Here is a 26,408-nt window from a genome sequence, read left to right as displayed (position 1 = left end):
GCCGTCTTCGGGCAGTAGGCGGGGGACACCCTGAACCAGTTGCCAGCCAATCGCAGGGCACACAGAGACGAACAACCATGCACGCTCACACTCACACCTAGGGACAATTTAGAGTGTCCAATCAGCCTGACACGCATGTTTTTGGAACGTGGGAGGAAACCGGAGCACCCGGAGAAAACCCACGCAGGCCCGGGGAGAACATGCAAACTCCACACAGGGAGGCCGGAGCTGGAATCGAACCCGGTACCTCTGCACTGCGAAGCCGACGTGCTAACCACTGGACTACCGGGCCACCCTCTTTGAAGAAGTATGGACCCCATATCCCCAAAAAATTGCATTATATGGACTTTTCGAAAATAAAAACACTTTTTTGTTTCTTTACTGTATTTGGCTTTTATTTAACCTACAAAGGTCAGATCATTTTGCCTGACCCTGTACATGTTCCCTGCAGATGGTTGGCGACCAGTTCAGGGTGTAGTCCGCCTTTTGCCCAAATTCAGCTGGGATAGGATCCAGCCCCGCCGCGACCCTGTTCAGGATAAGCGGTGTATTATCTATTATACCGAAAAAAATTTCATGACACATGACCCACATGCAGCATATTTGGACATTATGGGGAAGCGTGATACTACTTTTGACACAAATAAAAATTCCATGGAAATTGAAAAAAAAAACAGAGCGAAAGGGAGGCCCGGAGAGGATGACCGCGCCACCACCGTCTCAGGAGCTGTCATGGTTCACCGGTGCTCCTGGTATGGAGCTTCTTGGCTGCTTGGACGGCGAGTGTCCGCGACACCGAGATACTCAAACAGAGGCTTTTCCTAATATTGTTCATATGTCCTTATATATTAAATTTGAATCTAAGTGTTAGCTTGACTTACTTTTTGTCCCCATGACCATCCAAGGGGTATACCTGCACCAATCATCCGAAAATTACGCATTGAACTCCACCACACTCAGCTGAGAGACTCGGAGACTAAATGGCTTTTTTTTTTTTTAAACTGTTGAAAAATCTGGTGGTGTGCGATCTAATTGGCCTGTATCGCCTCCCCGAAGGCAAAAAAGACTTACAAGGCGTGAGTAGTGTCCTGTACTGATGCTCCTGGCTCTCGTGTCATAACGGGTGTTGGCAATGTCCTGTTATGAGGGAAGAGAGTGGCCAATGACATTTCTGCAGTTTTTACAACTCTCTGTAGTGGGTTTTTCTTTTTTTTTTTTTTTTGTCCGCAACAGAGCAGCTTGCAGACCATGACGTAATCCAGTATGTTAAAATGCTTTCAACAGTAATAATAATAATAATAATAGATTTTATTTATAAGCGCCTTTCAAGACACCCAAGGACACTTTACAATAACAAATAACACAAAACAATACGGTAGAGTGGTAAAAGGCTATCGGCAGTTTCTTACGGGGGTCTCGATAGATTTGGGTTTTGTAAGTATCTTTTTGCCAAGCTGTTGTTGACTAGTTTTAGGTTTAGTGTGTTTGCACACTTGTTATTTCAATTGCCAATTTTACCTTGATGTTTGCAAGCGTTTTTTTATTCTCATTTGGTTTTCCTGGGGGGGTTTCGCCAGCAATTTCTCTTTATGCTTTGTCGGTCTTTTGTCTTTGTTCAGACCTCGTCACTTAAAATCCCCACTCACTTGGGATTAAGTGATAACTGTGTGTCAGAAACTGTGTTTGCCCTTTTATTTCATCAACCTCATCCCTTTTCATATTCCTGATAAGGAACATATCATCAGTAGATATGAGTAGTATTTCTTGTCTGCATGTTTAAAAAATGGTTTAAAACAAATAAATAAATAGATACAACTTTTTTTTGTTCTGTCTATGCGTGGTGACCGACCCCTGCTTTCCCTGCACCTGAAAAACCTATCCAATCATAAAGGGGCATGACACATCGTATCAGAAGCAAGATGAGACAAATAGAAGCAATACAAAGAGAGCAACCCTTTGAGCTGTGTGGTGATTTACACGGCCCCCCGAAAGTTGGGCCAGCTCTTTTAATTTTACAATGAATTGGAAACCATTCGCGTTTGACATCAAAAGACAAACAGGACAGGATAAGTATTTGGGGATACTAAGAGGAGGTGCCTGTGAGACATAACTCAGAAGCAGAGCGGTTTTCACTCTGGCCGTTACACACAGGACCTTCTGAACCTGAAAGTGAAAACGGGAATTCGCTCATGAGTTGACTAAATGCCCCACATAATTGTGAAATTGACATTTCTCCGCTCTTACATACCAGTACGTAACATCTTAAATCTTCAGTTAAATGCTTCATGTACGATACAAACTATGAACATGTCAGAATCAGAATCATCTTTATTGGCCAAGTATGTAGAACACACAAGGAATTTGTCTCCGGTAGAACACGCTGCATTAGTATCATCATAAACAAGGACATGACAAATAGGTATGGAAGGACATTTCGTAACGTAAGTGAACCGTAGTGCGGTGGTACCACCCAGTGACAACTGTGAGACAACGTGCAAAGTATCAGCAGAGCTAAAGTGATCAGTGGTAGAATACAATACTATGACAGTTGTACAGAAGAAGAGTGACTGCGTCAGTGACTGTTTAGGGAGTTAATGGCAAGAGCAAACTACGGCCCGCGGGCCAAATCCGGCCCGTTGGTCTTTTTAACCCGGCCCGTTGAAGGTTGGTCCACAATTAAGGTTCGATGTGAATGATTGCATTCATTTCAATTGGACTTGTAATGACAGGCATTTCACCGCCAGGTGGCGCATTGACTTGAAGTTGCAGAACAGGGGGGGGGCGGGGCAATCTTTTCGACCACCTAGGACCTCTGTATCGCTCTACTTCTACTGGTCTGATCACAACCCATCTGCAGCGATGCACAGGCTAAAAGAGGTCATCAACAACACTTTTGTCATTTAAAAAAAGTATATTAATACCGTACTTTCATGCTTTTGATCTCTTGATGTTTGATATGGACTGTCAACAAATGCAGTTTTTTTTTAATGTACCATAGCTCGTGCTGACCTGGCCCTTCTGTCAAATTTTAAAAGTCAATGCGGCCCCCGAGCCAAAAAGTTTGCCCACCTCTGGGCTAGAGGGAAGAAGCTGTTTAAGTGTCTGTTGGATTTGGTGCGCATGGATCGGTATCGCCTGCCTGAGGGGAGTAGCTGGAAAAGATGGTGGGCAGGGTGCGGGGGATCCAGGAGGATTTTCCGTGATTGAAATAAAGCAACCTTGACTTCTCTCATTACAAAGTTGAAAACCACTGCTAACTATGACAAGACGATGGCATAACTAACATCTTCCACGTCACCATCTTCCAGTCCTACAGATTAATCTCTTACTCAGTTGCAGTTTAATTTTTGTAGTTGACTTCACTCGGATATTGCAAGGTGTTAAGAATTCCAAATAGGAACAAATAAATATTTACCCGGAAATGATGGATGTAGGCGGCCCGGTTGTCCAGTGGTTAGCACGTAGACTTCACAGTGCAGAGGTACCGGGTTCAATTCCAGCTCCGGCCTCCCTGTGTGGAGTTTGCATGTTCTCCCTGAGACTGCGTGGGTTTTCTCCGGGTACTCTGGTTTCCTCCCACATTCCAAAAACATGCTTGGCAGGCCGAGTGAACACTCTAAATTGTCCCTAGGTGTGTGTGTGTGTGGGCGTGGATGGTTGTTTGTCTCTGTGTGCCCTGCGATTGGCTGGCGACCGATTCAGGGTGTCCCCTGCCTACTGCCCGAAGACAGCTGTATATATATATTGCCCCAAATAATGATTGACTTCATTTTAATTTTATGGATGCAACACATTAAAAAATTGGGACAGGTAGGAAAAATCCTGAGAAAATAGAGGAATCCTCATCAAATACCTGTTTGGAACAAGCCACAAGTGAACAGGCTGACTGGGAACAGGTGAATGCCATGTTCCCAGTTAAAAAAAAAAAAAGTGTTTAAAAAAAAAGCCAACCTGAATTGCTGAGTCATTCACAAGCAAAGACGGGGCGAGATTCGCCTCATTGTGAACAACTGTGTTTCCAATTCCAATTCCAAGTTTTTGTTGTTCTCCTATTGTTTTTTTTCTCTTTCTTCTCAGGTGACAAACAGGTCACCTTAAAGAACCCAAAATTATGGGTGTATAAGTTAGTCAAATTTAAATTTAACAAATAATTGACATTCCCCATTCAGTAAGACTTATGTTGCACATATCCAAGCCAATATAAGAAGATAAAATTGCTGTTGTTGTTGTTTGAAATAAATAACAATCAATATCACGATTTCTTTGTTAAACACTCATGTGAACATAAATATAGCTTGTCGTTTGTTCATTTCGTACCACAGCATTCATCACAAATTAATCCAAAACAAATTACATAAATGAATCCCAGAAGACCTAATTTTGTTGTTTTGATTCCATTTTTTTAACGTGGACACTGTTTTAAAACTGAAAAAACAACCCCACACAGTTCAAATGACCGCCAGGGCGGTTTTGTGTTTATGAGTGGAAGCTTTGTGTGAAGCGGTTGGATGGAAATCTTCCAAGTGTCCACTGCCCATCATTCGACCCATTGAACGTCCCACGGTCCTCCACTAGAGGGCGCCTGTGCCCACTTTCAAATGACATCCCACGTACGTAGCAGGAAGTGTCAAGACGACGACAACACTGCAACTGGCTACAACCTTCCATTGACTAAAAGAGAATCGCACAACGATTGTCGCGAAAGAATAAATTTACACGACTTAACTACAATCGCAGGGTCATGATCAAAACGACTTAAGCGGTAAGCTACGACTGGGCTTCTAAACTATGCTGTGGACCCAAGTTATCATGTTAGCACGGCTAAATTAGATGGTAGTATCCGAGTGATTGGGCTTTTATTTATTCATCTTTCTACGTTTCTCGTGACATAACATTCGGCACATAATTGAGGTAGGTGATTCTTTGAATTGCTTGGTTACAATATTTGCAGGCTGATGTGATATAGAAGAAGCCTACTCTTCTGAGAGGTAATTGTTGTGATGTGAAAAGTTAAGATTTCCGACAAAATTGATATGGAACCGTACAGAGTTGCTGGTAAAGTAAGCATGTATTTAACCTCTCTTCTAAAAGCTATAAAGTATCCGTCCTTTGATTAATCCATCCATCCATCCTCTAATCAGGTTATCCTCACGAGGGTCGCGGGCGTGCTGGAGCCTATCCCAGCTGTTTTCGGGCAGTAGGCGCAGTACATCCTGAAGTGGTTGCACACAAGATGAACAACCATTCGGGCTCACAATCAGACCGAAGGAGAATTTAGAATCGAGAAGCATTTTTCTCATTCCATCATTGTTAAGTGGAACAGTTGAAGTGAACATTTTGTCAAGCAAATTACAGTGCTCTCACTAAAATCACACACCAGCACCACGACCACCATGAACAACAACTGTTTGTTTTTATGTTATTTGTAGTATTGAACTATTTAACTATTTGCGTAAACTCACTGGCAATAATGAACTAAGGAAAGACGTGACTTCTTTCAACCCAGTCTGTAAGCGTGGAAAGCATACATCAACTCAACTTTATTTATGGAGCCTTTTAAAAACAACCATCACTGCATTTCAAGTGCTGTAACATGGCGTAAAACATTCGACATACAAAAATATCACGACTTCTGCTGTGATATTTAACGACTTTGAAATGTACAGAAAATATGAATTATAGAGTTCATTTTTGTTGTTTTCTACATTTCAGACTGACGACCTTTCCGAAGATTGTCACCTTTATAACTTAAATGTCGTCTGGTTGTCCACCCCAGTCACCTGCTGTGGCAAAGTCTGAAGTCGCAATCGAGGGAGAATGCCCACTGCTGGCTGCCACCTTTGCTTACTGGGACAATATCCTCGGTCCTCGTGTCCATCACATCTGGGCACCAAAGGGCGATCATGTCATGTTGCTTGGCGATGGAGATGTGACCTTCTTGGCCAATCACACATTAAATGGAGAGATTCTACGCAGTGCAGAGTGTGGCGCAGTGGACGTGAAGTTTTTTGTCCTGGCAGAGAAGGGCGTCATCATCGTATCACTCATCTTCGATGGTGAGCTCAAGGGGGACAAGAACACCTGCGCCTTGTCCATTATTCTACCGCAGACGGAACTGGCCTTCTACCTGCCTTTGCACACCATCTGCGTGGAGAGGCTAAAGCATGCTATCCGCAAGGGACGTATTTGGATGCAAAAGGTACCTTTGACACTTCAAATGATCACTCGGTTATTCACCGCAGACAGTTTGAGTCTTAACATTGCTCTGCTTGATAATGTGTCTTAAGCCCGGTTCACACGGCAGGATAATCAGCCCGATTTCAGATCAGAATCTCCTTTCCCGATTTTCATAATAGCTCCAAGATAATCTTAGTAGATCATCCTGCCGTGTGTCTTGTGCTTCGACTGATATCGAGTGCTCCAGAGGACGTCCAACCTCAAATAAGATAAGATAAGATAAGAAAAAATTTATTCGTCTCGCAATGGAGAAATTCCCAATTCACAGCAGCAAAGTTATGAAAGGAAGAAGTAGAACAACAAAATATAGGAGCTGCTGGAAAGGCAGCCACTCTCGCGGCGCCATCTTGAAGTCAAAATAACAAAAATAATACAATAGGGGATATTCAACATATTGGATTGTTTTGGAACCGTCTTCGCACCGTGTGTGGTGTGCCCCGAAGACAAACGAGTAAGCAGCCAGTGGATAGGGATGCGCAAGCAATCAGAACGCGAGATGATGAGGCGGCGAGGAAGCGTGGTGGGAATCCAAAAACAAAACAGTCACGGCGCAACCAGTATTAATTTTGACAAGAAATTTTAATCTAGTTTTAGTTGTAGTCTTGAGACTAAATTTGATTAAAGTACATGTCAAAATTTTGTTTTCTGTTTGTATTTTCGTTTTAGTCGACGAATACAGAGCAATTTCAGTCAACTAAATGAATAATTAACATCGCCGATTTCTTTTCCTTCAGGATAAATTCAAACTTTTATTTTCAACATTCAAATTTATTTATATGGTTTCAGACATAACGGCGTGCCAAGGGAAACTCTAACAAAAACGTGGCAGGCGACGAAAATGGATTTGACAACCCTGCCTTATTGTGTTGACTTTCTGTGCATTGCCACCACCCTCTTTCCACTGGTGGTAATGCACCAAAAGCATTCGCTAACTGCCAAAAGACAGCAGAAGAGAAGAAGACATGCATGTTGTGTTATTTTGACTTCAAAATGGCGCCGCGTGAGTGGCTGCCTTTCCAGCAGCTCCTATATTTTGTTGTTCTACTTCTTCCTTTCATAACTTTGCTGCTGTGAATCGGGAATTTCTCCATTGCGAGACTAATAAAGGGCTTCTTATCTTATCTTACCGTCATTAGCTACCTTCCTTATAGCAGGCTAAAGAATATGGCAGCAGTGCACCAAAATGACTGGCCAACCTTCAAAGGAAAGAAGAGATGGAAGCAGAAAAAGAGCGGTCGTGGCAAACATTGTGTGACTGATGCTGCATTGACTGAACAACCCTAATTGGATCAGCACTACATCATAAGTACCTACCATGCACACGTTTCTGTATTTTGTCCTAAAGGCGCAAACGTGATTTACATTTACAAAATCGGAAAGCATCATGCAACAATCTTTCTTATTAAAAATACATCTTTATTTGCATATTTACTGAAAAATGATTTAGTTGGTCCTGTCAAGGATGAGTGTAGTTGAAGACCCAAGGGCAGGGAAGCAGTCAGGCAAGGCAGGTGTGCTGTCCAAAATGTATTTAATTATAAAAAGCATAAAAGGAAGACAAGGCACATTGGAATTACCCAAAAAACAACATTTGAGCAGAAGAAATGAACACTCAGACTAAATTGACTAGGACATGACAACTAACAGGGACTACAACCCAAAGCAATTCTTGGGCAGCCTGCTACCAAAAACAACATCTGCTATCTCGACCTTCCCCTGATGAAAATATGCACGGAAGCTAGTCCCCCACCATCACCCCCTCCCTCATACATTCCCTTGATTCACCGTCTTCATTGTTTATGTCTTGTGACCTGTTGTAACTGTCATATGCTTGTGCAGGAGTTTTTTTTGCCTCACTCAAATTATCCTCAAAACGAGGGTAGTTCGAGCGTGGGTTTTTTTCTCCCTCTCTCCCTCCCCTGTGGTTTCTTTCTGACCTTCGGGTTGAGTGAACGCTGGCGCGTTTTGGCTGCCGCTGCTCAACCCGTATTGTTTTGTGTTTTTTGTTATTGTAAAGTGTCCTTGGGTGTCTTGAAAGGCGCTTATAAATAAAATCTATTATTATTATTATTATAAAACAAAGACCGAAAGGAGGCATGGAATGGCATACAACCATATTGGCAAGCCGATGAGGAACACCTGGAACCTGAGGGAGTGCACAAGGGAACGGGTTGACAACCACGCGTGGAAAGATCGAACAAAGAGGACAAGACATGAACCACCAGAACATAAAACACAACATGAAACGAAACCAAATGCAAATCTAAGCAACAAATACAATCATGACTGGTCCATTTAACGGTTGAAATAGAAACATTGTAGTCAATCTGCCCGAGACTGACGTGAAAACCAAAGTTAACAATTTGCCTTCTTTTAGGGCTACAATATCATCGCAGTGCTGAGCTTGGAGATTGTTCCGATTATGGAGCTGCTTGCTTCTATGAAAACACACAGTGTGCCTGAAGACATCGATGTGAGTAACCATGTCAATATCATGGGCAAAAAAAAAATAAAAATAAAATAAAAATGCCAACAAACACTTTTCTGTAAGATTACCTTCAAATCAATGCACAACTTTTTTGTTGATGCCTGCCTCCCCCTCCTCCCACATTCGAAAAATATTTGATTTGATGACGCATTTCTCAAATGAATACCCAAATATGCTCATTACACCGTAATTGGTACACAATTACTCATCAGGTATTACCAAGTAGGATCGAGAACATTTTTGGGAAAGAAAAAACATTACAGCGTGCCAAATATAAAATAAAATAGAACATTTTGGGTTAGTTTTTTTTTTTTTTTTTTTTAGCAGGATCTTCCCATGGAGTTTAGAGATGTATCGGTAGTTAATGTTTAAATCCCTGGTGGATGTTCATAATGCAACATTCTGTAGACGTGGGCCTAAAATGACAAAGAAGTCAAAATAGCAATGTGATAACACTAGCAAACCTCACCTGTGTCATTTCTGATGATTTGATTCAAAATGTCTGTACTAATCTAAATTGGAGAGTCTGAGGTCCTGATCCTGCACATATGTTTTATCCTAATTCGCACGCTTGACCACTTCAACCTTTTTTATAACAGTTTGATTTGTTTTCCTCCATCCGACTAGATAAAAGACACCATGTTAAATGATGATGACATCGGAGACAGCTGCCACGAGGATTTCCTCCACAAGTAAGCGCTCGAGTCCCGGCAAATGATGCTCAGTCCTCTGATGAAGAGACCCGCCGAACATAGCTCATTTCCTCCCGCCAAAGACCAAGGCTTAATTGCTGTTACCCAGTACTTCATTATTCAAACGTCAGTAGTGCTATTGGGCGGCCCGGTGGGCCACTGGTGTCGACCTCACGGTGCAGAGGTACCGGGTTCAATTCCAGCTCCGGCCTCCCTGTGTGGAGTTTGCATGTTCTCCCCGGGCCTGCGTGGGTTTTCTCCGGGTACTCCGGTTTCCTCCCACATTCCAAAAACATGCATGGCAGGCTGATTGAACACTCTAAATTGCCCTAAGGTGTGAGTGTGAGGGTGGATGGTTGTTCGTCTCTGTGTGCCCTGCGATTGGCTGGCAACTGATTCAGGGTGTCCCCCGCCTACTACCCTAAGACGGCTGTGATAGGCTCCAGCACCCCCCGCCACCCTTGTGAAGATAAGCAGATCGGAAACTGGATGGATGGATTGATAGTAGCGCCATTATTCCCAACACTGACAATGAAACACTTGGGAGTGTGAAATGAAATTTCAAGTGATGGAATTGGAAGTGTTTGTGGAAGATAAACAATTATACAGTATTACTGGAAAAAAAAAGCCCAAATATATCTCTTTGAATTTTTTGGTGTAGCCACCCACTGCATTTACGCTTGTTACAAACACATTTGCCTTCTTTATTAAGGTTTTCAGAGCACAGCTCATTGTTGTCAATGACACATTTGAATAAGATAACATCAAGTAAATGGATTATAATGGCGCTGATTGTTTGCAATTTGCACTTCTCGTTTCTGTGGTTCAGGGCCATCAGTTCTCATCTCCAGACTTGCGGTTGTTCAATCGTCGTTGGAAGCAACCCAGAGAAAGTAAACAAGGTAAATTCAGCAGAAGAGTGCGTAGACACACAGAGACTCTTGCGTAGATTATGTTATTTCCAGTTAATCTAAAAAGTCTACACACCCCTGTTAAAATCCCAGGTTTTTATGGTAAAACAATAAGACCAAGATTACTAGTGTCAATACTATTTCCAACTTTAATGTGAGCTACAACCTATAGATCTCCATTAAAGCAAATGTAATTTTTTTCCAAGGAGAATATGAAAGAGTACAATAACCTGGTTGCATAAGTGTGCACACCCCTCAAACTACCGTTTTTTCTGTTTTTGTACTACACTTTGGATCATAAGGCACACCTTAAAATGAATGGCCTATTATATTATTATTTTTGATTTAAAAAAAACAATGTGTATTTACATCCTTTATTACATGTAATTACATGTATACAGTATGTATGACAGCAAGCAGTCGTTCTTGCGTTACTGTGCCAGTTTAAAAAAACCTCTCCCTTACACAGCCTCTTCAGTGTTCTAACATTATTATGGAAATAGCTTTGAATATTTTAACGGTATGATGTTGATTTCTGTCATATTTGTAAATGTTACTGAAAATAGTGAATCTTGTCCTGGAGCTTGATTTGGAATAAAAAAAAAAAAAAAAAAAATCACACTACTGTATTTGTTCACTGCACATACATTGCTTGTTTGGAGGCCGGTATGCTCAGAGATGCATTTGCATCACGTGATGTGTATCGTTTCTCTTCTGTGCCGTGACTCTTAAGTGTTATGACATATTAAAAAGGAAGTTGGAATGAGAGCTCCAGGTTGTAGGTCATATCGAAGTCAAGGTCTCCATTTTTTAATATCACAAACAGTTGGCATTTGTGTCGAGTTTTTCACATCTACAGGTATATCTACTCGTTACAGAGAAAGCAACTGAGGAATGCATCTCGCTACAGTATTTGATTTTCTTCAAGGCTGACTTGAACTCTGTCGTGCTATTTTTTGCTGTGTGTGTTTCCTGGCGCAAAAGAATTGACAACCTTTAATTCACATATCATTTCAAAGCAATTCTGATTTCTAACTTTTTTTCTACTCGGAGTGGAAATTAGCAATATTTTGTCTATAATGGTTGGTTTTTGATGTGGTACTTGTGAACCAATTTTTTTTTTTTTTTGGGGGGACAGATTGTGCGAACACTTTGCCTCTTTCTTACTGCTGCTGAGAAGAAAAGTTCTCGCCTCTGCAAGGCAGACTCATCATTCAAATATGATACAGGCCTCTTTGTTCAGGGTCTGCTCAAGGTAAGCCTCTTTTAAAATGTGAAAATATCGAATGAGACATAACCCATTTACGGTCTGTTTCGTATTTTTGGGGTAATTTCAAATTCCCCCATGTGGGGCAAATAAAGGTTATCTAATCTAATCTCATTGCTAAATCTATTGATGGCTTGCTCGATAATTTATTGCTGTTTTTGCATTACGGTGTCCGAACACACAAAAGTAGGCGGAATTGCGAAATTGCATGCACCGAAATATTCCCCGCGGTGCATTTACAGTATACAGTGGTACGTCTACTTACGCGCGTCACTTCATATGAAATCTTCGAGTAACGAAGCGCTTCAACGGCCCATTGGTATGAAAGAAATTTCAAGATACGAAAGGTAAACATACATGATGGGCTGCTTCTCGCAGCTTCGAGTTTCCTGAACGCAACATACTTATTGCTGCTCTGCCATTGGCTATTCCTGAGCATCATCCTAGCATCCCGTTGGCTAAGAGGGACCTCGACCGAATGTGTCTATACAGCGTCTTCGTCATCCGCCCCTCGGGCCAAGAGGCGTTTTGATAGTTTTACGTAAATGTGAATCACCCAGAAAAGTTCGCCAGTCGGGCGATCGCTCACGTTGCTGATGTTTGCCTTGGACATTTTTGAAGGATTGTCAAAAGCCGACAAAAGCAAACGTCCTTGGATCAGTTCTTTATAAAACGCCAGGCAAAAAACACTTCCGAGAGAGAACATGAACTAAAAAGGCCCAAAAAAACGATGAAGATTCAGTTAAAAGTTAAATGACCATCATTTTTGTTCTTCACTCTATTCTTTGTTTTTTACACTATGCACAACTCTCATTTATTGTGCAATAATCTAATTGTAACATGTATTTGTTACATATTTTGATGCTTTTTATGGGGTTTTGGGGGGCTTGGAATGGATTAGTCCAGTGGTCGCCAACTAGAAAGGCTGTAGGTCCACTTTTTTTTCCGGTCCCATGCACGGCGGTCATGGGGAGCAGGGCTATATGCCCATTTAGTATGGTCGAGCCAAGCTTATACAAATCAACACTCCTCACAACCAACCAATAATGGGGTGCATGAAAATAACAATTATTCACTTTGCCAGTACACAGCAAATAATGAGAGGTATTGTGTTGAGGCACAGGAACTCTTTTATTTTGTTAAATTGTGCCTGCTTGATAATAGAAATAGCCCTTTTAGGGAAATAAGACATTTTTACTCTAACTTTGTTAAACAGTAGTTGTCTTTTTTCCCCTTAATTTAACAAAAGCAAAACAAAATACTCATTTTACCAAAATAAATACTAAACGTGAAAACAAAAATATCCTTTTCATTTGTACAATTCCCCCTTTCACATCCCCTCTGAAATCACTGAAAAATATATCAGAAGAGGAGTTAAGAACCATTTTAAATACTGACACAAGGGAGCACAGGAATGTGCAGTGCTGTTCTTCCACTAAAGGTGAATGCAATGTCTGAGGCATGCAAATATTATTTGAGGACGCCATTGGGATGTTGCGGTGTTCTGCTGTTAAACAGCTGCAAAGATCCCCGGGTAGACGGGAGCAAAACTGCACACAATCGAAACCTCCCGCGATTCGTCTTGCCTAATTGTCTGCGTGCGGCTCTCCTGGGCTGAAGCTGTGAGCGCACTGTGGCGTCGCGCATGCGTCTGTTTCCTGACACAATCATCCATTTTGAATGCGTGTGTATTGGGATAGACGCGTGCTGACGCTTACGTATGGGCACACCTTAAGTTCAGAGGAGCCGATCAGCGCATCGTTATCGCCGACATGCCCTGCTCAGCCAGGGTCTCCAGTTCGTCAAACATTATACACACACAGTCGCGCTGCTGCGTCCTCTGCAATACATCTGTTCGTGCACGCAAAGAATAAAACGGATAATTTTAACAAGCGATCGCGGTAATGCGCAGATTATAGTCCAAAAATATAAAATGTACAACGTAAAAATCACTTTATAATTTATCATTTTATACACGGACAGAGGAGGTCCGGACAGAGGAGGTCGGCGGTCCGGTCGTGGATCGCGGTCCGCCAGTTGAGGAAGACGGGATTAGTCCATTGACATGGAAAACGAGTCTCTACTTACAACATTTTCTATTGAAGAAATTTCTTCCAGAACGTATTAATTTCGTAAGTCGAGGTACCACTGTATGACAACCTGAACGTTTGAGCTATGAGGACTCATTGTGGTACAAACTGTCTGTTCAGCAGTTTCTTGTTTTGATCGATTTTATTCATGTAAATGGGAACAAGCAAAAAGGGACACACCACAAGGGGAAATGATAACCCGCTTCCCCAAACAGAAGCTATTCTTTCAATCTTATTTTTGCGCACACATTTTGTACCTACTGATTGAAGTCTTTTGTGCATTCTGGTTTTGCTGACGTGCGACCCCGTCAATGCTTTGAAATAGTTTTCAGTCTACGGGTGTTTTTTTTCCTTTTCAATCCATAATGTGTTCAGAGGCCTTTTTTCCTTTGACATGGGAGTTTAGGTCAAGTAACGTTGCGCAAATCAGTGTGTGTATTTCCATTCATTCCTTTTGCTTTTTCTGTTTCCCAGGACTCCACCGGGAGCTTTGTACTGCCCTTCCGCCAGGTCCTCTACTCACCTTACCCGACCACGCACATCGATGTGGACATCAACACAGTCAAGCAGATGCCACCGTGTCACGAGCATACTTACAACCAACGTGGCTACATGCGGTCCGAGCTGAATACACTATGGAAGACGGACAGCGAAGAGGACATCCCTCCTGACACTGTCATCCCCACCGATGACACGTTCACACCTGACTTGTGAGCCGGTCATTTATCTGCGTTTTATTTTTTTTTTAAATCAGACTTATACTTACACCAAAACAACAATACAGTGTACCTCTTTGTTCGTAGGAATATATTTCAAGATGTTATGCATAAAGATACTTTGGTGAAGTCATTTATAGACGAGGTAAGTTAATAGTTGCTTCACTCTTCCGTTTTCTGCACTGCATTAACTTCTTATGTGGGTACCGTGACGGGGCGTATTTTGAACTGACACACTATTTTGAGAGCTGTAACATTGCTGTACATAAGATGGAACATGTAACACAGAACGGCGGCCCGGTAGTCCAGCGGTTAGCACGTCGGCTTCACAGTGCGGAGGTACGGGGTTCGATTCCAGCTCCGGCCTCCCTGTGTGGAGTTTGCATGTTCTCCCCGGGCCTGTGTGGGTTTTCTCCGGGTGCTCCGGTTTCCTCCCACGTTCCAAAAACATGTATGGCAGGCTGATTGGACGCTCTAAATTGTCCCTAGGTGTGAGTGTGGGCGTGGATGGTTGTTCGTCTCTGTGTGTGCCCTGCGATTGGCTGGCAACCGGTTCAGGGTGTCCCCCGCCTACTGCCCGAAGACGGCTGGGATAGGCTCCAGCACCCCCCGCGACCCTAGTGAGGATCAAGCGGTTCGGAAAATGGATGGATGGATGGATGGATGTAACACAAAACACAATGAATGAAAGAATCACAATAAAATATCAATAGCGTGAAATAATCCAGAAATAGCTTGATTTGATATTTTTTGTCACACCAGGTGTTCATGCTGAAGCCCGGCCTTTCCCTGCGCAGTGCCTACTTGGCTCAGTTCCTGCTGTTGCTCCACAGGAAAGCCCTCACATTGCTTAAGTACATCGAAGATGAGACGTAAGAGTCGTTGACCAATTTCCACATTTTTGGGGGGGGCGGGGGCAGATTCCGAATTGTACCACCATAGGGGCATTCAAATTAAGACTTTTCACTGGCCCACGCTTGGAAAGCACCACACACAAAAGTAATCCAGTTCTTCATTCCAAGTTATACCAGAGCTTTGCTTTATTTCGAGGCCATATTCTCATAGAGTATTTGTTTTTCGGCCCGATTTTTCTCTGCTGAGTTTTTGTGACAGAACTAATGAACAAAGCTTCGGCCAAACTTTCACAGTTAAAGGTTGAGAACTATTGACAGCATATCCAGGAATTGTTGAGTTTGGCCTGTGACCAGTTTGGGGTGCCCAAAGTCATGGAGGCATAGGCGTCAGATGATACAGTTTGCTGCCATGCACATAACAACAACAAGAACAACAACGACATAAATAAATAAATTAAATCTGTTTATTATATAAAAATTGGAAACCAATTGGTTGTTCATTATGAAGTGAGATATATAAAATAAAAGTATCCTTTATCACAAAACCTGATCATTTTATCGACTTTTCAGTCGGATACTCGCATATTGAAATATATACAGTATATTGTTGTTGTTGTTCCTGGGAGTAACCTGCAAAAATTTGCTCGTTATGAAAATTAATTCACTGATTAGCAAAATTTGCCTTCAAAGGAGAAGTTATTTAAACCCTTCTATTATTATTTTAACTTGTGCAGATTTTTTATTCAAATGTATTTATTTTGCAATAATATTGTGTTCGTTTATTATCTTTTGTAAATATGACGTATGTATTCTATTACTATTCTTTGATGTCATTTAATAGCCTGAGCTATAAGGACATTTCATTTTACTCATGACAAGATGGTTTATGATAACTGTGTTGTGAAGCAGCTTGCAATGACATGAATTGCTGTGTTGGACAAGTTGTTTACCGTCGTCTCTCCCTTTCCAGTCAAAAGGGGAAAAAGCCTTTCCGGTCCTTGCGCAATTTAAAAGCCGATCTCGATCTGATGGTTGAAGGAGACCTGAACATCGTTATGGCCTTTGCTGAGAAGTTGAGAGCAGGACTACATTCATTTGTGTTTGGAAAGCCATTCTACACCAGCATGCAGGAAAGAGATGTTCTTATGAACTTTTGAGTGCGATCATCACCTGCACTTAATGTCTTGAAAATTGTTGGTTTTGTTTTTTGTTCCAGAAATATATGCATGTTTTCTTTCCAGACCGAGAATTCCGTTTCCCCCCCCCCCCATTTGGCTCCTTTTTTGTCCAAGGTATCATCAAAGAACTTCTGTTTGTAAAAGATGTTATCCAATTTCTTCTAATCTGCTTTTATGATGTGTTTTGAGAAGATAAATGTTGTTATAGGTGTCTGCAGTCCTGTATGTATGCATGCATGCATAACAATTACAGGTCTTCAATCCTGTTCCTCGAGGGCCGCTGTCCTGCCTTTTCTCCTCCTTGATGTAGCACACCCGATTCAAAGATCAGGATCGTTATCCGGCTTCTACAGACCTTGTTGATGATCTGATTATTTGAGTCAGGTGAGGAGAGCAAGGAGAGCTAGAAAACGGGATGGAGAGCGGCCCTCGAGGAACGGGATTGAAGACCCCTGCATTAGATGGTGGCGTGAAAATAATAATAATACATTTTATTTATAAGCGCCTTTCAAGACACCCAAGGACACTTTACAATAACAAAAAACACAAAACAATACGGGTTGAGCAGCGGCAGCCAAAACGCGCCAGCGTTCACTTAACCCGAAGGTCAGAAAGAAACCACGGGTTTGCTTCCTGATTTCAAAATGCTATTTATTAAAAGTATCTGCTATTTTATTCGGCAGTGTGAACCAACTGCCTAAGTTGGCCTTTCGAAAGTGCTGTGGTGTACAGTACAGTTAAGAATGTTTTTGTCGTTGAAAATGTTCAAATACATGTCTGTGTTGAATGTGAATGTGACAAATCCGTTGACATAATTAAAATATTGAGTGTAATCCCAAAGCCTGGAGATTGAGTCAAAGATCAGGATAAAAGCACTCAAAATGGATCTGGTCACAATCCCTTTTGATAAAGCAGACTGGTCAACTGTGTATGACATGGATTTGCTTTGATTATTCTTCTCAGGAATAATCGACATGTTTGTTTTTTAGGATCAACCGGTCCATCATATTTAACTCATTTACTTTGTGCTTTGAGTCACCCTCACAAATGTTAGCTAAGATACAAAATTTAATTTCTGCGTATTTCTACACTTTACAGATGTTAAGAATATGTATACAAATGTATTTCGACTTCAGAAGGGTAATTTTTTGGTGGAGGAAATGGACGAATAGGTATATGGGCTGAAGCTCAGTGAAGTCAGTTTAGGAGGCTTGCTGTAATTTCCAAATCACCCTCAAAAGCTAGTGTGTGTGTGTGTGTGTGTGTGTGTGAGAGAGACATCATCTAATGGCCTTAAAAAATATTTCTACTCAGTAACGCACATGGAAAGATAACATATAACTGAACAGAAATTCGACATCCTCTCACATTGCTTAAAAAAAGAAACAATCGTGACAAAGTTAGGTCACTCTCAACAGAGATGGCCAACCCGCTGCTAGCGAGCCGCGTGCAGCTCTTTGGCCCGTTCAATGCGTCTCCCGGGCTTTCACATGACAAGCGTCGAAAACGCCTTGATAGTGGCGCTACCATTCAAACAACGGCCCTAAGTCCAGCAGAACTTATGATGTCAGCCGATCGTCAATCACGCTACTTGATTGACATACAGGGCAACCAGTCAGATGACAACTGAATTTTGACCTTTAGGTCACCGCTCATGCGAAAACAACGGCGCTAAGCTAGTCAGTTCCCTCTGATTTTAAGACGGGGATCCAATACGTGGATCGCGATCGACTGGGAGCCAGCGGACTGGTCCCCAATTAACCGCAAGGGGTGAGAGAAGAAGATGTGAGAAATGGGGGAGTGGTTGGCCACCCCTGCTGTACAATATGCAAATATCTGACAACATGCCCTTATGTGCACAAAATAAGTGCCGCCAATGGCTGTGTCCAATGTCAGCGGGTTAATGTGGTTATCCAGATCATGCACTTTTCGTCATTAGCACCATGATAAAAACATCAATGAAGTTCATAAGTAATAATGAGTTATAAGGCTACGAAGGTTTGCTGCAACCACACCGGAAATAGGAAATGTAACAGTACAAGACAACACCCCCCCCCCCACTCCCACACACACACACACACACACACACACACGCACAGCCATTTAAATTCCTTTTTTAAACTTGTCATTTCATCGTTTCCCATACCGCCTTTGAACGCATCATGAACAGCTAGCTGCGGCACAGTCAATGCCACAGACATCAGAATGGGATTTATACTGAAAAGCTCATAAGCAAAACTACCAGAGAGGCCAAAAAAAATGCATTGATTTTACTGGACAAGCAATGTCTCAAACGTAATTAGAGAAAACATGTTGGTAATCTAGCAAATTTTTGAACAGGTAGCATAAACGTTGCAAGATATTGTGGAGTGAGTTGCTATTGTCAAAAGACCTTCTCAAGGCCACGGAGGAGATTATGACTCGAGTTCGATGTACAGTAATCCCATGTTTATCGCGGTCAATGGGGACCAAAATCACCCGCGATAAACGAAAATCCGCAAAGTAGCAACCAATTAACATATATAAAAAAAATTGCCCCACGTGGGCATTTGCGCTTGAGCAGAGTGCACACACTAGCACGCCTAGTAAACAACACTTAGACACAGATTTTTGCGGACTTCATGAATGTTTGAAAAAATCTGCGATGCACCGAAGCCGCGATAAACGAACCGCGAAATAGCGAGGGATCACTGTATTATCCTCAAAACGAGGGTAGTTCGAGCGTGGGTTTTTTTCTCCCTCTCTCCCTCCCTTGTGGTTTCTTTCTGACCTTCGGGTTGAGTGAACGCTGGCGCGTTTTGGCTGCCGCTGCTCAACCCGTATTGTTTTGTGTTTTTTGTTATTGTAAAGTGTCCTTGGGTGTCTTGAAAGGCGCTTATAAATAAAATCTATTATTATTATTATTATTACAGCATAGAAATAGTTGTCCTTATAATTAACGACCATGGCCCTTTTGTATAGGTAGCACGAAAACACCATGCCATTTGGGAAAAGCGCTTATTTGTGAGCCTGTTGTCGCTCACTGTTTTCACTTACCATATGGGGTCTATGAGCTAATTTAAATATTACATATTTGCGTGGGCGCATGGAGGGTGACGGGTTATGACCGCGACCCTTGAAGATAAGTGGATCAGAAAATGGATGGATGGATGGATGGATGGATATTTACTGTGCTTCTCAATATAAGCAAGGAAAGCATCATCCAAAAGTTTAACATAATAGCAAGTTGCGCCTTTGCACAGACACGACCTTTGTCTGCAGGGGGATTAATTGGACACCCAGAGGAGCAGATAAAACGTGACCTACTTGTGGCAATAAAGAAGTCCTCAGTTTCGTCAAGCGTGGTATCGAAAGCATCAAGCCATTCTTGAGTTGTTTTCCTTTCAAAGTAGTTCACCAGTTCTTCTGAGATTTTGAGTCCTACAAAGTTTAGTGCATCTCATCTGTACCTGCAGAAGATAGAGACCGACCATTAGTTAATTAGCACAAAATGTGTGGTTTCACTTTAAATAAAGAATCGTGTTAAATTATTATAATACAAAGACTTGCACCACAGAGGCTCATGTCATGGTGAACTGTGGATCCCTTTCTTTTATTTGTAATATTGGTGGGCAAGCTGGTACACGTATTAAGCGAATAGTTTTATCATTACATACTCGAGGTGCAGGTTTAGACAAACAAGTTATGCAACATAAAAACATGGAAAAACACAGTATTATGTTGACTGTTATGGCACTGACAAATTGTGTTCAGAATTTTATTGCTCAATTATTGGGGATGCAGTTTTATTCTCTGAAGTAACGCCAGCTACACCGTGTGTAATACAAATCTTATGCATTCTCATGGTTGGAATAAAATGTATGCAACAAAAGTTCATAACGGATATTTTAAACAACTTATTTTTGAATGTTTTCCAAACAAAATCTAAAGGCTAATTTTTCAATACTGGACTTGGATATACATTTACAGCATGTTTTAAGGGGTGATTTTTCAAGACCTCGCTTGGATATACATTTACAGCATGTTTTAAATGTGTGAATTTAAAATCACTTTCATCATTATTTGCTTTTATTTTTGATCAAATCTTTTTTTGACATCATAAGAGGCTGCTTTTTGTTTGTTTAAAGGGTTTATTTTTCCTGCGGTTTTCACACGTCTCGAATTCAGACGACTTTGATTTTGATTGGTCGCATGAGCTGTACGTCAACAATTTAGAGAGTATTGCTCTTTCATTGGTCAAACCGAGACTTATCGTTATTTTCTATTGGTCGTTTTCATGGCTGTTAGCCTCGGAACCGGAAGAGATGTTGACTGGCCATAAACCAGGTAAATAGTCCACAGAGGATGGATCCTCTCCATGCCTGACACAATAAAATGACAACAAGCGTTGGACAGCCGGAGCAAAGATGAAACTACAGCCTTTAGCAAGGGCATCGAGGTACTGTGCTTGAAGTTACTTCATTTCATTCATTATTAAAGGTGAAGTTGCAGGGTGCGGCCCGCTGTCATTAGGCTGCTAGCTACCCATAGTGCTAACTTTATGGCATTCAGCTTTTAGCTTTATTATTGGCATTATACTCAATTGAACATGTCATTTGTCGAGTAGCCAGAGACGCTACTGTGAACTCGAAGAACGTTCAATTTCAAATTGGGCATCATAACATGCTCGTTCTTGTTTGTACTGAGTATTACTGAACTGTGGAAATGATGTAAGATTGAGGATTAGCAAGGCTGGTTACAAAGCATGCCCCCGATTTCAAGTCCCAGCCTTCCTACATCGTCCACCAGATATTAACTTGTCATAATATTTGCAAAGGCAGGTCCTGTCTGAATAGAATATCGCTTGGTGTTTTGGCTCGCTTTAATTTCACGATGTAAACAGAACAAGTTGAAGTTGCTGTTCATCACCTTGCTAGGACGAATTCCTATGATTTGGTCATGATTTGTTTGGGAAACAGTAAGGTCTTTGTGTCATCACGCCACTGCTCACAATTTTCATTGTACTAGGTCGTAAGGCGAGAGTACATTAAGTCATCCCCATTTTACACGACACTTAATACATGCTATTGGCATGACTATGTTATTTAAACGCAAACTATTGCTTTTGTCCACTGTGGGTGTTGGCACCTTTTTCTATTGTGACAGTGATTTATCCTACCTGATGTTTTCAGGGGCAGTTGGAGCGAGGAGTAGTCGAGAGAAAGTGAATCTCAAACTGTCACTGACAGCATTCAACTTTTTACTCTGGAATAATAATTTTTGCTCGCATATTAGGGCGTGCGTCACTCCAAATCGCAACTTATTTCTCTGTAACCAGTGCACTGTGCACAATGTACACAATGTGGACACGAATAAGCTTGCTTCCCTCCTCATAAAATCACGAGCAGCAAATGGAAGTGTTTTTTTTTCACAAAAATAATTTTTGCTGGATTAGGAAGGATTTGTGTTGGTGTGCGCCAAGCATAGTTGAACGAACTCTGTGCAAAGACCCTTTGCTGCACGCATATGTATAAAGTCCACCCAGGAGAACCTTGTCACAAACAAATTAGTTCTTCCTGAAAGTATTAAAAAAAAACATAAACACAAGTCATCAAACAACCTGTGTGGTCACATTACTGGTGATCCACTGTCTACATTGTTCTGTACAGACTGAAACAAACAAAAAAACAAACAAACCTGTTTTTAACAGGGCAGCGATGATATGTTTGTTTGATTTCATAAAGACTGGGCTTGGCAACAGACATTTTTCATGTCATGCAGATATTGTGACAACTTTAAGTTTACTCTGGTTTCTCTTTGATATACAAAATAAGATCAGATAAGAATAACCTTTATTAGTCTCGCAATGGAGAAATTCCCAATTCACAGCAGCAAAGTTATGAAAGGAAGAAGTCGAACAACAAAATATAGGAGCTGCTGGAAAGGCAGCCACTCACGCGGCGCCATTTTGAAGTCAAAATAACAAAAATAACACAACACAACACATAGGACACAGACAGTCGTGCAATCTTCACCACTTTTCTGCATACACTTTGTTGTCTGAAGCAGATCTAGATGAAAGAGGAGAGGATCAAAGTGTCCTTTCACCAGTGGATCAGAGACGTCATGCTGAAAATGTGCACACGTCTGCTACAAGCTAAGTTTTGAAAGCAAACACGAAGCTGTAGCGTCCATTGACGAAAAAGAGATTGGCTCACATCTCCTGTCCCATGTAAATCCACTTCAATTCCAAGCCGCGACTCCCAGTTCCACATCCGCATCGGCGCTCCGCGCTCACGCTCCTTTCTTCTCATCGTCGGCTCCTCAAGCCTTACATCCATCCAGCCGCAGACCGTTCAACAGCACCGATCTCTCCGCTGAACAAAGCGGGGCTGTGAAAAATGCTGCCCATTACAGGCGCAAGACACAAGCGCCCCGGGACAGTCCACTGATTGGAGTATACATGCATTTTTAAATAATTAGTTGGATCTATTTGTGGAATGATTTACAAGCTTGATGTGAAGATATACTGTTTGCCGTTGTTGACAAAATACTTTGCATATTTGGTTTAAATGAGCATTTATTTAATCTCAATATGTAACCGTGTTTATTTGACTTTTTCATAGTTGTGTAGGCCTTAAAGATTACATTTTAAAATAAAATGACCGAAACTCAGGGTGGGAAAAAAAAATCAATAATTGTCAATATCAACTGACATAAAATAGGGCTGCAGTTATGGAATGATTTGGTATTCGGATATCCGACTGAAATTGATATTAAAAAAATCCAAAAAAAGTGACGTCAAAACCACAGTAGCGATTTTGCTGGGTAAAACAACATTGTTGAATAAAGCTGGTTTGTGATGTCATTTAAAGAAGGTCGAGTCGCCACGCCGCCACTCTACTGCATTGTTTAACTGCTCATTGTTACAGCATTATTCGGCGAAAGGCCTCAATGCTGCGTGGCGATGCGCTGTTCACATTAGGGCAAACGGTTTTTGAATAGGGTATGTAATGATGCTTGAAAAGACGTCACATTTCCGGGTTTGTCGCTCGCCAGGATCTCAGTTCGGGAAAATAATTACTTTGTTGAATATCAGAAATTGAAATGATTTTTTTCATGCTTTATTTTATGTTATTTGTTTAATTACTTGTAACGTTAAAAATATTTCATTTAGGATTTTCTGTGATTACTTCACACTTTTTTTCTCTCTCTAAATAATGTAGGACCAAAAAAAAAAAAAAAAATCAAACCTTTAATTTGATTGCAACTATTTAGTGGGGGGCGGGGCTATCCCACATTAAGAAATAATTATTCTACACCAAATCATGTATGCCGCAATCATCAGTACATCTGAAGTTAGTACAAAAGAGCACCGATTCTCCTATAATGTTTCACAAAATGGGAGAGTACAGAAAGAGGGATGTTGGACCATTCTTTGCAAAATCTCTCAAACTCATCCAGTGACTGGAACGCTCTCCTTTGCACTCTCCTCTTCAGATCACTCGACAGGTTTTCAATGGGGTTGAGGTCTGGGGACCTCTGTCAGAATGAAAATATGCTTCTGCAATAAGAATTGAATACATATTTGTCTTTTAACCTTTCTTAACCAGGGGTGTCTAATTATGGAAGGCGCTCGATATATTTTAATCCCAATATTGATTATGTAATGAATTGACATGTTGTTCTTCTCTTTTAGTTGTCGACATCAAAGGGAGAGCCAGTAGCCATGGATGTGCTTGGTTCCAAAAACAACGAAAGTACCTTCCCAAGCTTAGGGGATTTGGATGACTTTCTCACCAAGCACAACTCTAACTTCATATGGCTCCTCGTGGGTAAGTGCTTAGCATCTGATCTATCGACAAAAAAAGAATTTATAAAGTGAATCTTAATATCACGTGAAAGTCTTTTTGTCAGGTTCGATAACATATGTACATTTATTCTAACACTTTTAATGTGAAGTGGAAGGCTAATATGAGAGTCATTCAATAAATAAGGTCAGATTTTCGGTATAAGGACTTCTAATACAGATAGAAGTTTCCGTCCTCCCCCCAACGTAGTTTGCCAGCATTGTCACACACCTTTCCCATCTGTGCACAAGCTTCCATAGGGGTGTTCACACGGTAACATTTGCTCCGGGGCTGCCCCAGCAGAGCGTTCACACGTGCAAAGTTACACCGGTGTAACAGCTTAAACTGGAGCAAATTTAACCCTGCTCAAGGAGGTGGCTTAAAAATTTGCTCCGGAGCAAATGCTCGTTTGCGGGGCAGCACCGATGTAAAATGGTACGTGTGAACGCTACAGGGTTAAAAATTTGCTCCGGAGCAAATGCTCGTTTGCGGGGGGAGTAGCCTCGCTACGCATGAGAAGAGTTGATTACACACGGCTAGAATGCGTTGCTTTCGTGCTCTGTTGCACTGGACTGTCTCGGAGTTGTTCGTGCAGTTTGTTCCTCTGTTGTGTTTTCACAACCCCCCCGTAGAATTTATTTTGTGATTTCCTCTCTTGATTTTCTGCTTGGCGCATTATGTTTGCTTTTCTGAGTGTCATTGAAGTCATCGTTGATTTACGTTTTCGGGGGCGGTCATTGAACGCCTCTCGAGTTTAAGGCACGGGGACCGAGGAGGAGAAAGACGTGCCTGTACAGTAGTTGCTTGAGTTGTGTATGTTTTAAAAAGAACCAACCCTATCGTGGCCTTATGTTTTCTATCGTTTTGCACCGCTGCAGAAACTGCCGTGTGAACGCAAGTGGGGCTGCACCGGGGTTAACATGCTTCTCTTTAGTCAGCGGCTTTGTACGTGTGAACGCTCCACAAAATTTGCTCCGGTGTAAGATATATCGCAACAAAATACATCGGTGCAGCACCGAAGCAAATGTGTGCCGTGTGAACACCCCTCATATTCCCTTAGCGTAAAAATCTCTGGATTGATGTCTCAGCCAGTCGCTCACAACACGTTTGACTTCGTCACGTTCAAACTTTGTGCCAACTACTCTGAACTGCTGTGGCAGGTCAGAAAGACATCAAGAACAAACGCAGGGGTCAGAAGGAGTCATCTTGCATCATGACAACCTCACACAGCAGCCCAAAAGGTGCAGACCATCAACGAGCTGGGCTGGGAACTGCTCCCTCATCCCCCTTACAGCCCAGACCATGCATGCCTCTTCAGACTTTCACCTGTTTGGTACCTTAAACGCATTCATTCACGAGAGGCACAAAGTTTGAAAGTGACAATGAAGTCAAAAATTGTTTTGAGCGACTGGCTGAGACATCAGTCCAAAGTTTTTTTTTTTTTGTTTTTGTTTTTTTTTTACGCTGAGGGAATATGGAAGCTTGTGCACAGATGGGAAAAGTGTGTGACAGTGCTGGGAGACTATGTTGAGGTGGGAGGGGGAAGTAACATTTTATCTGTGTATGAAGTCCTTATCCCGAAAGATTTGCCTTATTTATGGAATGACACACGTATACGTTAAAAAAAAACATTCAAAAACAATCAACATGTTAATTGTGCTTATTTGCAAATACTGTTTTAAGTGTGAATGCCAAAGCCTCTCAAGAAATTTCTTGAAACCCCTCGCAATAGTTTCTCCTCTCTAACCTTTGGGAAAGTAGATTGTTTCACTGCAGGACTTTTATAGCATCCAGTTGCCACTTTTTGCCAAAGAGTGGAGCTATAGTGATAGCTCCAGCACTGCTTGGTCCAAACATTTGTTCACTTGTACTCCAAACAACACGAGGTGTTGTCGTGTCCTCTTGAGGTGACTTCATAGACTGCTTGCATTCGAATGTACATGTATGTTAAAGCTTTAGGTGGTGAGACATATTTGTTGTGGCTCCACCTGGAGCGGGAACAGTTGTGTGATTTGCAAATGCTTATCTTTTGCGGTACATCTGACCACTTGTGGCCAAAGCACCTCCGCACGACAGAGTTCGCCATCCTTTGAGACGGTAAATCCTCATTTGAGCACGAAGTCAAAGTTGCGGCGCGGCTCTCGCT

General features: G+C 41.7%; 2 protein-coding genes across 8 annotated transcripts in view; both read left to right on the top strand.

Moving 5' to 3' along the window:
• c9orf72 (C9orf72-SMCR8 complex subunit) overlaps window positions 1-17,266 on the top strand; it is a 78,932-nt gene extending 61,666 nt beyond the window's left edge. Inside the window, exons 1-10 of one of the 3 annotated variants that reach the window (XM_086126597.1) lie at window positions 4,599-4,762; window positions 5,713-6,199; window positions 8,615-8,710; window positions 9,353-9,417; window positions 10,247-10,319; window positions 11,467-11,583; window positions 14,160-14,395; window positions 14,489-14,546; window positions 15,164-15,273; window positions 16,226-17,266. In XM_086126597.1, coding sequence (XP_085982723.1) covers window positions 5,753-6,199; window positions 8,615-8,710; window positions 9,353-9,417; window positions 10,247-10,319; window positions 11,467-11,583; window positions 14,160-14,395; window positions 14,489-14,546; window positions 15,164-15,273; window positions 16,226-16,412 — 1,389 coding nt within the window. In that variant the 5' untranslated portion in view covers window positions 4,599-4,762; window positions 5,713-5,752 and the 3' untranslated portion in view covers window positions 16,413-17,266. Of the gene's footprint in view, window positions 1-4,598; window positions 4,763-4,792; window positions 4,912-5,712; window positions 6,200-8,614; window positions 8,711-9,352; window positions 9,418-10,246; window positions 10,320-11,466; window positions 11,584-14,159; window positions 14,396-14,488; window positions 14,547-15,163; window positions 15,274-16,225 lie in introns of those variants that run through there. The other 2 variants (XM_086126598.1, XM_086126599.1) reach the window with 2 other exon arrangements.
• A 3,486-nt stretch (window positions 17,267-20,752) lies between these two features.
• bltp1 (bridge-like lipid transfer protein family member 1) overlaps window positions 20,753-26,408 on the top strand; it is an 88,959-nt gene continuing 83,303 nt past the window's right edge. For all 5 annotated transcript variants that reach the window (XM_086128047.1, XM_086128050.1, XM_086128049.1 and 2 more), the window contains exons 1-2: window positions 20,753-20,871; window positions 24,112-24,247. In XM_086128047.1, coding sequence (XP_085984173.1) covers window positions 24,142-24,247 — 106 coding nt within the window. In that variant the 5' untranslated portion in view covers window positions 20,753-20,871; window positions 24,112-24,141. The remainder of the gene's footprint in view (window positions 20,872-24,111; window positions 24,248-26,408) is intronic.

The sequence above is a fragment of the Hippocampus guttulatus genome, chromosome 13 (assembly GCF_054856545.1).
Source record: "Hippocampus guttulatus isolate MCC_2025c chromosome 13, RoL_Hgut_1.0, whole genome shotgun sequence".
Lineage (NCBI taxonomy): Eukaryota > Metazoa > Chordata > Actinopteri > Syngnathiformes > Syngnathidae > Hippocampus > Hippocampus guttulatus.
The sequence above is the reverse complement of the archived record's forward strand: the minus strand, read 5'-3'. Positions and strand labels throughout refer to the sequence as shown.